The following is an 11629-nucleotide window of genomic DNA, read 5'->3' on the forward strand; positions in this document are numbered from 1 at the left end:
TAGCCCTCATAATCATCACACATAACATAGCTGGCATTACTATCATCATATTTTACCACTTCACCAAATATTTCCCAAATATTACTTTTCTGGCACTCCCTTCTCTTTATTATCAACTCTCCATTTCACAGCTTTTCTCGTATTGAATTATACTCCGAAATTAAAATGTTTGCGTCCTTGGATCAACTTAACTTTCTGTGATTCAGAAGATAGTGGGAGAGATTTTTAATTAGAGAAGAATGGATTAACTTTTTCAAAGCCAGTTATGGATACTATAGTTATCACATTTCACATTGGATGTTTTAATTCTGGTGCTGCTCTGCACACACAAGCTTGATAGAAGTTATTGAATGGAAATGTAGGCGATTGAAAAAATAACCCCAGAAAACACACAATCAAAAATCAAGCTTGCTAGCCTAGCTAGCTCTGGTCCAACATTATGCCAACTCTAAGCCAAAGACATTCAAAGTTCCTCCATAGAAGCTGCTCCTCTATAGGTATAATTCTGTGGGCCTCAATCAAATAATGCAGGTCATCACAAGATGCCCAGCACTTCAAGCCAGCCTCCTCCTCCACCCTCTCTCGCTCTCTCCTCACCCACATTTAATTTGAATTTCGCGCCCTTACACGTGTCTTTCCATAACACATGTAAGCAACTCACTGAGCTATAGCTTGCCAGCTCCATATCAAGCTGCACTATCCTCAATACATGATTCGAGAAGTAATTTAATGTCGAGATAAATGAAATTTTTTAAAATAAAATAACGATTTCAGAGGTTTTTAAAATGACAGAAATGAATGATATAAACCTTTTTGTTTCGAACTGGTTCAGAACTTTATTTTGCTGGTCGAAACAGTGGAACGGAACGAAAAAAGTATGGTTATGTTCAGAACGAACAAATTGGAATAAAATTTCGGTTCCAACCCTTGCTTTTCATTTAATTTGATTTCAATTTACTAGAATGCCTTGTTGTGTACAGTCTAGTAGGCCTACATCAGACATTGGACTGCACAAATGCACTGACTAACCGGGCCTTGCATTGGTGTATTGGACTTGATATGTCAGACCATAATAACCATGGTCAAGTCCACGTTAACACTAACACGATCTCCTTCCTGGATATAAAACGTTTACCACACCAGTTAGATAAGAGCATTTATTTTAAAATTGCTTTTATTCTTAATTTTTTATAGATTTTATTTTTAAAGTAAGAAAATAAATATAAAGTAGGCTATAGGAAATACAAAGGCAGAAGATCAATTATTGAATGGAAAACCCAGAAGACACACAATCAAAAACCGTGCATGTCAGTATTCCACATCCAACTCACACAGTGATCTTATAGATTTCGATAATTGTTTCGCTCACCTCCAAACTCTCATTATCGCTTTAATACAGTCCCGTTTTTCCGTGACACACACAAGATCTGTCTCATTACGGAAATCGCTCATCAATTCTGATTATTTTATTTGAAACCATGGTTATATTTCTGTGCGCTATATCACGCTGTAATGGAGTCCAGGCGGAGGGCAGGGGACTAATAGGGGCATCAGATGCAGCGGGCGATTCAGCCTGGGCAGGAGGCCCAGAGTAGAGCACTCCTGACAGGCCTTCCTCTTCACGGCTCCCCACTCTGTCTCTCCCTCTCTCTCTCTCTCTCTCTCTCTCCAGGGCTCAAACGCTGCAAACGTTTACAAAGTCAGCTGCTCAAAACAATAATATAATTTGTTAAGCTGCCATTTCTTCAGATGGAAGATCGATTTTTCTTTTAGATTTCTGTAATTGAGTGAATACAGATGCCAGGCGGATTCACACGCACATACTCACTCTCTCTCTCACACACACACACACACACAAACTAACAATACGTCAACAAAAACTATCCTGGTAGAATATATCGTCTATTATAGACCTAATAATAAAAGATGGTATTCAAAGTCCACTCCATGTGTGCAGTTCTATCCAGGGATATCCATCCCCCGATTTAAATGGGTAGGCTTTCTGCGATAGTGTGGCACCTGTTCTACTAACCCAGACAAATTGGATATCATTTGTATGTCTCTGAGTGCAGCATGAAGAACGTTAGCGGTAGTTTCGCGAGACAATAACTAGCATTAGCGCAGTGACTAATGTCTACAGGTATGATAGCAATGCTTCCAGTCATCGCGCTAACGCTAGTTAGCATACAGTGAGCTCCAAAAGTATTGGGACAGTGACACGTTTTGTTGTTTTGGCTCTGTACTTCAGCACTTTGGATTTGAAATGACACATCCAAATGTGTCACTGTCCCAATACTTTAGGAGCTCACTGCATGCTACCATACCTGTAGACCTCCAGTCATTGCTCTAACATTAGTTAGCATTGGCTTGCGAAACTACCACTACCTTCCTTCATAGCCGAGACATAAAAATGGTGTCCATGAGTTCATCTGAATCTGGGTAAGGCCTTAAATGGCAGAACTCGCAATATCCCTATAACACAGTCGATTACAAAAAAAATCTGAGTAGGGAGGACACAGAATTCTTGATCTGAAATTGCTTAACAGAATTGCATTTGTTTTTGTTGCGCTTCCATTAAAAAAAAAAGTGTCTTCTCATCCGCAGGACGCATGTAAACATCCATTCCACCCTCAGATGCGCTGCATTAAACAGGGACGATTGTGTGTGTGAGAGAGCGTTTTCACTGGGGAAGATTGATGTGGTCCAGTTACAATGGCTGAGTGAGATGTATACCTCCTTTTATCAGGTTCCTATATGTATTACAGCCATATCAACGCATTGGGCGTTAAAACTAAACCATTCATATTTTTTGTGCTTTTATCATTTAACAAAAACTAAATCTGGGTGACTAATAACACTACTACTACTACTACTACTACTAATAATAATAATAATAGGTCTACTTATAATAATACAAATAATGTTATGGTGTTGTAAGCTTCTAAACACAAATTCCATAATTTGCAGGGCCTTGAGTTGAACCATATTTTTGTTTATTATTTCGTATTATTATTATTATTCTTTTCATATGATTATTATTACATTATTGTTGTTGATGCTATTTGTAATGTTTGCTACATGTTTGCGTGTGAAAGGTTTATGATTTCTTCTGATATAGCCAAATGTTTCATTGCCTTGTAGCAATTCTCCCAAATAGACATGTCTTCAAAGGCTTAGATGTTTACTACTTTGTTTAAATACATTTAACAACCATGGTATGAACAATTGCATGCACGTTTTTCTTTGTCATCCGTTTCAAATGCAGAATTCAATAAGCTTGTGAAATTGGGTTTAGCCAATAGAAAAAAAGTTCGGTTCAATATATTGAATCAACATTTCTTAAATATGTGTGCCTTTCGGTGCTGAAAGACAAAGGCAAGTATGCAGGGATTGCTGGCTTATAGAGAAATAGGGATAATTTATCAAGCCATTAGGCAAATCGGCCCATATTTTACTTGCAGACTGAAAATTTTGGCGGGTTTGTTTGCAGCTATAGAGAGAGCTAGGCATGCCTTTGCAGAGAGGAAAGCAGTTTTTGTCATCTGACTAAATGTTATTGTCAGAGAACACTTTATATATATATATATTCATTTTTTTGTGGTGTAAACAGCATCATATTACTTAATTTTTCAATACAGTACTACAAATTACATTAGGCCTAGACACAATTACAACTAATTCCATTAACACCGTTTTCCAATAAGGGCATGTGTTATAGAAAGTCCTCACTCATGCTGTAGATTCATTGATAATGATAAGGAGAAAACTCTGACAGTGTAGCCTACAGACCGCCCAGCTCTCCTCCACTCTCTCACACAGAGGATCCTCCTGCAGACAGTTGCATCGAAGCTCATCTCTGTGTTTCTGATCCTCAGATCGTTTTTTTCTAATAGGCTATCTTTATATCTTACCATTAAACGGACCACCTGACCTTTTCCCCTGAGTTTCCATGCTTTGCCGATCCCATCCGTATACATCTGGGTGATGCCACCAGTGCCGGCCTTGTTAACAGATTGCAGCAGCATAAAAGATGAGTTGAACCGGTGTCATCCCGGAGAGGGGGAGAAAGGGGCCGAGCAGTGAGGGTTCTCGCTCGGACGCCTCCTTTGTGCGTCTGTAAAGGAACCATTTAGTCCTGGCGGCGGTGGTCTATTCACACAGCCACCCCTGACAGCTGAGCTGCTAAAGCCCCTTCTCTCCAGTATAGGCTATACACTGTAACAGAAAACTATAATTAATACGGTAATTTTAGGTGTTATCATCAATAAAACACTCAAACGTTTTACTGCAGCTAACTGTAAATGATGGTGCATTGTGGGACAATTACTGTTTTTCGAATGGTACTGTAATTCCACCTAACAGAACACAACACCATACCATATCTTTGAAGCCCAAAAACCTGACCACTAGTGGGCACATGTTAGTGTTGTTTCTGAGTAACATATTTTGAGATGTGCCTTGGAAGAGGCTATATTTATTTCTGTACCAATTTAACTCTTATTTGGCTATAGTGCCCCATCAATTTGAAATATATATGGGACACATTGGAGTGGCAGCAAGTATTTTTTACAGTACACCTACTGTAATGTAACCACTTAAGGCTTAACCTTAAATGGTTGAGCATTTTGCCATGTCCTTTTGGTTTGTTTTGCCCAGTAGTTGCAGCCAGTTTTGAAGTCTTTGTTAAGGCCTCTAGAAGTGCAAGTGATATAAAACACCAAATGTTAATTAATTCATCCATTATTAATTAATTCCGATTAAGGTAGTATTTACTTATTTTTTTACAGTATAATACAATCCATTTTACTGTATTGTAGCCTACTGTTATTACACAGTATTTGCTTTGATACCGCATTTATAGTACAGTAGGAGTACTGTAATATTAAACACGTAATTTTACTTGCCACCGAGCTACGTGTAAATTAATTTAAAATTCTTGGTAAGCTTAATGAGCTAAATCATTTACGTCAGGTTTTGTTTGAGCGAAAAAAAATAGCATTAATTGCTCCGGTGTTGATGAAAAGTAGATCGAGATAAAGCAGCCGATCAGTAACTGCACTTAAATCCATCTCTTCACATGTATTTATTTCGACGATTTGTTTCCACCAACCACATGCCTTGGGGGAAAATACATTTTTATTTAGGATAGAAGGAGAGGGAGCTTTGTAGCGCATGTTAAACCAGCACAGACGGAAACAGAGATCTCCTCAGCTATCATTTACAATAAACCCCCCTTTCTCTGACAGCGCCATCTAAACAGATAAATTAGTACAAATTCACTCAGATTTTAGTCTAATAACAGTGATGAAAGCATGTAGATTCATCCCTAATTACACAAATGCCTAATCCCTAATGGTCTTGAAAATGACTGCGATTGTATTATAATCTAAACATTGTTGTTTGTTGATTCAGGGAAGGAACCTACTCAAATTACCCACATTGTGACAGCTTTGAAATTACATGGATGTGAGACATGAATGGTTAATAATAGCAACATTTAAAGAGTAGTTGTGTTGTTTTGAATAACCTAAATCTTACTCATACTTCAATCCAATTGGGTTCATATTCCCTTTTCTTCAACAAAACTATGTGTTATCTGTTGTGTTGTTACTCCGTTATTATGATGAACTGCAATCATAGACCTATGGTCACGTTTCAATTATGTGCAATTCCAAAACAAATAGCCCAGTAATTTGGGGTTAAAGCTATTAAGGGTGTTTTGTGGTAGTTTATAGATAAAGTCGTTCTAAAACGTAAACTAGAAGGATAAAAAGCTAATGAATCAGTGCAGAGAATGACGGGAAATAGTTGCTGCTAGGGCGTGGATGTGTGTGAGTGGCTGGCGATAGGGGGTCGTGGCGTTGACATTTCCAGAGTTCTATTCTGATTGGCTCTTATTTGAAGAAGCTCATGGGTTCTTTCAACTATTAAGTGCCTCCCCATCGCTCTAAAGGACATTATAATGCAAGGGTCCTCCTTTTTGAGCACAAATAGAATTTTCTTTCATTTGGAGGATATATAGCTTACTTAAAAAATATATATTTAAAGTTGTAAGGTGGACCATATTTCGCACTGGAGCGGTGCGCCATGCTCTCTCACACCGATCTCCTGGATGCTCGGCTCGGTGAGTTATCATCGCAAAACTCCGGTCTTCAACTATACTGTAAGCTGGAGCAATTTCTAATCTAACAGCAGTATGAAATTAAATTGACCCATTTGTCTTTGATGTCAGACCGTTGCAGATATGTAAAATAATTGTTTCAAAAACGAATAATTTCAATCCTGCCATGATATTATGTGTAAATTCTGAAATGTTGATGTTGATTAAATGGAATTTGTGAGTCAAGCAGAGGATGGATTATATGTGTAACACTTTTAGAGGACTCGGATGAATAACAATTGCCTGTAATTTGACAAACATTTTATATATCACATCAGGGAATTAAGATTTTACCCTATACAGACAAATGTATAGCTCGTTCTTCAAATGCATAATTTCAGTCATTTCTGATTGTGTTTTATCCCTCACTCAAGGGTCTCAGAGTTGTTCTCTGCAGCGCTAACTGTGTTGCCATCTCTCTCGCTCTCTCTCTCCCCCCCGCAGGGATGAAGGATGCTGCGGAGCTGCTGGGGAACCGAGACCCGATGAAGTGCCGGCTGAACGGCGGGGTGGCGGACCAGGGAGACATGGACCCTGGCCCGGACACCGTGGAGGGGGCCACCTTGCTGCCCGGGGATGAAATCCCCACAGGTGGAGCCAACCAGCCGGGCATGCCGGTAAACAGTAAGGACACTGAGAAACAGCAGCAGCAACAGCAGCATAATTCTAGTCAGACTGCGAACCAGCAGAAACAGAAGCGGCATCGAACGCGCTTCACCCCAGCTCAGCTGAACGAACTGGAACGGAGCTTCGCCAAGACCCACTACCCAGACATCTTTATGCGTGAAGAGCTGGCGCTGAGGGTCGGCCTCACCGAATCCCGTGTGCAGGTAATCCCGTGTCCTGGGGTATTGATGTTTCTTTAGATTACATTTACCCACAAAATGTCCTGTTAAATTGACATCATAAACATGTGGAATCACATAATGATTAGGCTACTCATACAAACATATTTTTATAAATTTATAAAACGAATAAGCCAAAATGATATGCAAGTGTATTGGTTTTACTAGCCTACCTATGCAATTCACGATTTGATATACTGTAGCCAAGAGAAGGCCTTTAAAATTAAATTATAACAGCCCATCAACATTTTAAACAATGATTTAGCCTTGCTGTATATTTATTTTATATTGTGAGAATTAGGCAATACACAATGTCAATAACGCAATGAGCATTAAAACAACGTGTCCAAAATGTATCAATATGTATCCAAGCAAATGTTCCACCCATATAAGAAAACACGTATTCTGATATTTAGCAATATGAACAGAAGAACTGATGCACAATAGCATGACATTGATTTCGTTATTTTATAGGCTAAGGGGCTCTTGATTGAAAAGTAGAAAGACACATCAGGATCAGGAGCGTTGTCCATGGTGCTGGTGCACCTCCCCAACGCTTGCTGTTGCCCAACGACTAATATCATGCCAAACCACAGTTCTACCAATGGCAGCGATATTCCTTCTATATAATCCAGTTTAAATGAGTTTAATTGAATAGGAAACATGCTATTTTATTATTTATAATATTTACTCGATTAATTTCGAAACAATACTTGTTGTTGATGCTCACAGGAAAAGCTGCAGTCAAGCCATTTCTCTTTAGGGTAGTCGTTGTAAAAAGAAAACTAATTTGTGGCAGTCTATAGTAGGTCATTCCTGAAATAATGGGGGAAAGTTTATCTTAAAATATAAACGATGCCTTGGAACTTTCTTCTCATTCAGCAAAGCATTGTATACCACACTACTGTAGGGCCTATATTGCAAATCTGCAGAAGCGCTGTTTGTATTAAGACCTAGCAAAGTACAATTAGAAATGCACATTGAACGTCACAGAGAAATAATAACATTTTCCATAGTTTATGCACGGTGCCATAATGTTTTAAGAAACATTGATACTGGTAACCTACAAGGATGCCTGCATATTATCAATTTGAATATATTCATTGGTTTCTGTCTCTAACCTATACCTTTAGTGCGTCAAAAACGTCATAAATATTTTGACATTTATTTTAATATTTTTTAATTTAGAATGGGCATAGTCTAGGCCTATAACATAAAAACATTTTAATTACGTGGATGTATGCTGGATTTCTAAGACACTATAATAAAACCAAACACATTTTTATCAACCTATTTGTCTTATTTATACGTTGACGGATTATTAACCAATGATGTGAAATTCATGCAAATTACCCTCATTGCAATAAAGTATATCATTAGTCATGGCTACAATTAAGTCGTTTTTATATTATAAACAAACACTAAAGAAGTAGGAAAGCAGGCATATCTGATATCTAAACCTACATTTCTGCAAACAGTGCCTTAGATCTGCAGTGTAACTTCGCCCATTTGTTGCCGTCATCTGGAATGGTCTATCAGCTACGTCTTAATAGGACGCTGTGCGAGACTATATTGTACTTTGTTAATGGAATGAGAAATTGCATTTTCTTTCCCCTCGAGTGTAATGGATTCGCTCGGCGTTTCACGGCTGGCTGAAGGGAATGAGAGCGAGATTTTAGATTTAATACAGCGGCACAGACTCCCGGATCCGTGAACACATTAATCATGCCTGGAATAGCGATGAAATCTTCATAAAGCTCTATCCATAAGACCCTACAAGTAACCTGCCACGCACTGCGTGTGTGTATGTTTTTCATACAGAGTTTTATGATTGTTTTAACAATTATTTAAACCACTGATTTGAGTATTTTTATTACGTAAATACAGTTTTAACCACTCTTAACGTCAGCCGCTGCTTCCGTGCGAAGTTGGTTTAGAACATTGTTTTGGATACGAATTCCGTATTATAGTAATGGATTTAATCTGAACGGTCCATAGACCACAGAGATGCTGTGCAATTACTGCTCCGATATATGATGCCTACCTACACAAGGTTTAGTTTAACGCCCCTTGCAGGTCTCGAACCCACAACCACTGCTAACTACTGCTAACCACTGCTCCAATAAGGGTTAACCCCTAGGCAAGGTTCATTACATTATTCAAGTATATTAAATAATATGAGGACCAATTTCTAATGTTTATTTTTGAAATTGTACCTTATTTATCCAGGTTTAGCCTCTGACGAAATAAAACGTTCAAAACATAGCTGGTAATTTGTAAGACTTTTGGATATCCCTCTATATTCCCTTTCCAAGTTTAGCCTATAAGAATACATGTTATATGTTTGAAGTGTGTTATGTAGCCTAACCTTTCTCATGCCCTCTTTCTTTTTCTCTCCAGGTGTGGTTCCAGAACCGCCGTGCCAAGTGGAAGAAGCGTAAGAAGACCACCAACGTGTTCCGCGCCCCTGGCACTCTGCTACCAACGCACGGCCTGCCTCAGTTCTCTGCTGCGGCTGCCATGGAGAACAGCCTGTGCTCCTTCCACGCCAACGACTCCCACTGGGCCACGGGGATGCACGGGGTGTCCCAGCTCCAGCTCCCCCCTGCCCTTGGCCGCCAGCAGGCGATGGCCCAGTCCCTTTCCCAGTGCAGCCTCGGGGCCGGCCCGCAGCACAACTCCATGGGCCTGTCCAACGGCCTCTCCTCCAATGGCTCAGGCCTGCAGTCCCACCTCTACCAGCCCCCGTTCCCCGGGATGCCCGCCTCCCTCTCCGGTCCAACGAACGTGTCAGGTTCGCCACAGCTGTGTAGCTCTCCGGACAGTGACATGTGGAGAGGGACAAGCATTGCCTCACTGCGACGCAAAGCGCTCGAGCACACAGTGTCCATGAGTTTCACTTAATGACGTTTGAAGATGACCCCCTTTGTTTAGCTTTTAGCTGTACCCCGCCCTTTTAAGAAATACCTGTGTGAAGACTACTCAGGACTCAAAGTACTTCATGAGAATAACAATGAAATAGAATGGCCAGACTGGAGTCTGAGTTGTGTTCAGATGTCATAATAAAAAACCCAGATGACATTGGCTTGTAAATTTGGTGAAGTGGACGTGAGAAATAGGCTAATTTACCTGCGTCTCAGAATGTCTGTTTATCTTAACGTCCATTTTCCCCAAAAAATGATTATATCACCTATTCATAATTATATTGAAATTATTTGGCCAAAAATCCTTCTCATTTTCGGTTTTTCATTAGGTGTGGCTGTTGCACCCCGTAGGAAAGTAAGATATCATGTCAGTGAATTTCTTTGTTTTCTATGCTGTTAAATGCTTTAAATTAAGTTGGGAATCACATTTCTAAATGCCACATGTACTGCATGTTTGAATGGGTCTGACGCATGCGCAGTGAAGTGGACTTGACCCCTGAAATAGCCTATTTTTCTTCTGCTGCCTCGTTCCCGAAATGCCCACTTGTTCACTTCTTATGGATTTAAGAGAATGGAAATGGTGTAAGGACTGTTATGTAGACTCTGACTCTGTTCCAATATCCACACTAGCATAGGCTACTATGAAGAAATGTACTGGTCATGCATTCTAAGTGGTATATATAGGCCTAGCAATCTTTTTGTTTTACATCTATGCTGGGAAGTGCATAAGATCGTCTGGGGGTGGTATGATTGGGAGGAGAAAACGGAACATTTGCTGTTATTGGCAGGGAGACTTGGAACTCTCTTTCTTATTTGTCAATTACTCAATTTACCACCTGCTGATAAAACAAATCCATTCTAACAAAACAGGCTGAAATTTCAGGCAGTCTTTCCAAACAGCCCTAACAACAATAGGTAACTTTCATAATTTCGCAGTATGATTGCAACCTAATAGTGTGGTAATTTATATAAAACACAGATGATCACGTTTTTGACTGCACTGGGACTTTAAGAAAGAAAAGTGAAAAAGAAAGAAACGAACCCATTTCTACATAAATCAGACTCATCTGCATGTGTTGGCCACGTGAAAAATGGGGGTATTAACATTTATAAGACAAGAAAATGAGCCTTTAAGTAACCTGTTCTAGGATGTTTTGTGTAGATAAAGCATTCTCGTACCCACTGGTCTGTTTGTGATATGTTTTAACTTATTGTTTGTGCTTTTCTTAAATGTTTGATCTTACACCAAATTGCATCACAATGTTTCCTTGAAAGGCTTATATTAATTTATTGTAAGTGGAGAAATAAAATCATTTTCAATTTGTCAAATTATGATTGGTTTATGTCTCAACATTAGCCTAATGTTAGAGAAAATGTTGGCTCCTCAAATCAAATGTTATTTGTCACATGCTTCGTAAAACAACTGATGGAAACTAACAGTGAAATGCTTACTTACGGGCCCTTCCCAACAATGCACAAAGAATAAAATATAAATCATTGAAAAATAACAACACAAGGAATATATACACAATGAGTAACGATAACTTGGCTACATACACTGGGTACCAGTACAGAGTCAATGTGCAGGGGTACAAGATAATTGAGGTAGAAATGTATAGTTGAAGTCGGAAGTTTACAGAAACTTACGATGGAGTCTTTAAAACATGTTTTTCAACCACTCCACAAATGTCTTGTTAACA

The 11629-nt window shown here is 39.2% G+C and overlaps 1 protein-coding gene across 2 annotated transcripts; it reads left to right on the forward strand.

Annotated features, from left to right (window-relative positions):
- Window positions 1–5891: 5891 nt before the first annotated feature.
- On the forward strand, window positions 5892–11261 carry LOC129854013 (homeobox protein orthopedia B-like). Of its 2 annotated transcripts, none has more exons than XM_055920605.1 (3): window positions 5892–6163; window positions 6605–6990; window positions 9406–11261. In XM_055920605.1, exons 1-3 carry the CDS (start codon window positions 6088–6090, stop codon window positions 9907–9909), a joined length of 966 nt encoding a protein of 321 aa, XP_055776580.1. In that variant the 5' UTR covers window positions 5892–6087; the 3' UTR covers window positions 9910–11261. The 2 variants fall into 2 exon arrangements, with proteins under 2 accessions (XP_055776580.1, XP_055776581.1); XM_055920606.1 differs by having other exon boundaries at window positions 5893–6124.
- The last annotated feature ends 368 nt before the right edge of the window (window positions 11262–11629 follow it).

The sequence above is a fragment of the Salvelinus fontinalis genome, chromosome 4 (genome assembly GCF_029448725.1).
Source record: "Salvelinus fontinalis isolate EN_2023a chromosome 4, ASM2944872v1, whole genome shotgun sequence".
Lineage (NCBI taxonomy): Eukaryota > Metazoa > Chordata > Actinopteri > Salmoniformes > Salmonidae > Salvelinus > Salvelinus fontinalis.

Excerpts from the sequence above, each read along its gene's own strand:
- LOC129854013 (XM_055920605.1), top strand. The coding sequence starts at position 6,088 with ATGCTCTCTCACACCGATCTCCTGGATGCTCGGCTCGGTGAGTTATCA. Across the intron at positions 6,164-6,604 it reads CTCCGGTCTTCAACTATACT|GGATGAAGGATGCTGCGGAG; the intron begins GTAAGCTGGAGC and ends TCCCCCCCGCAG. Across the intron at positions 6,991-9,405 it reads TCACCGAATCCCGTGTGCAG|GTGTGGTTCCAGAACCGCCG; the intron begins GTAATCCCGTGT and ends TTTTCTCTCCAG.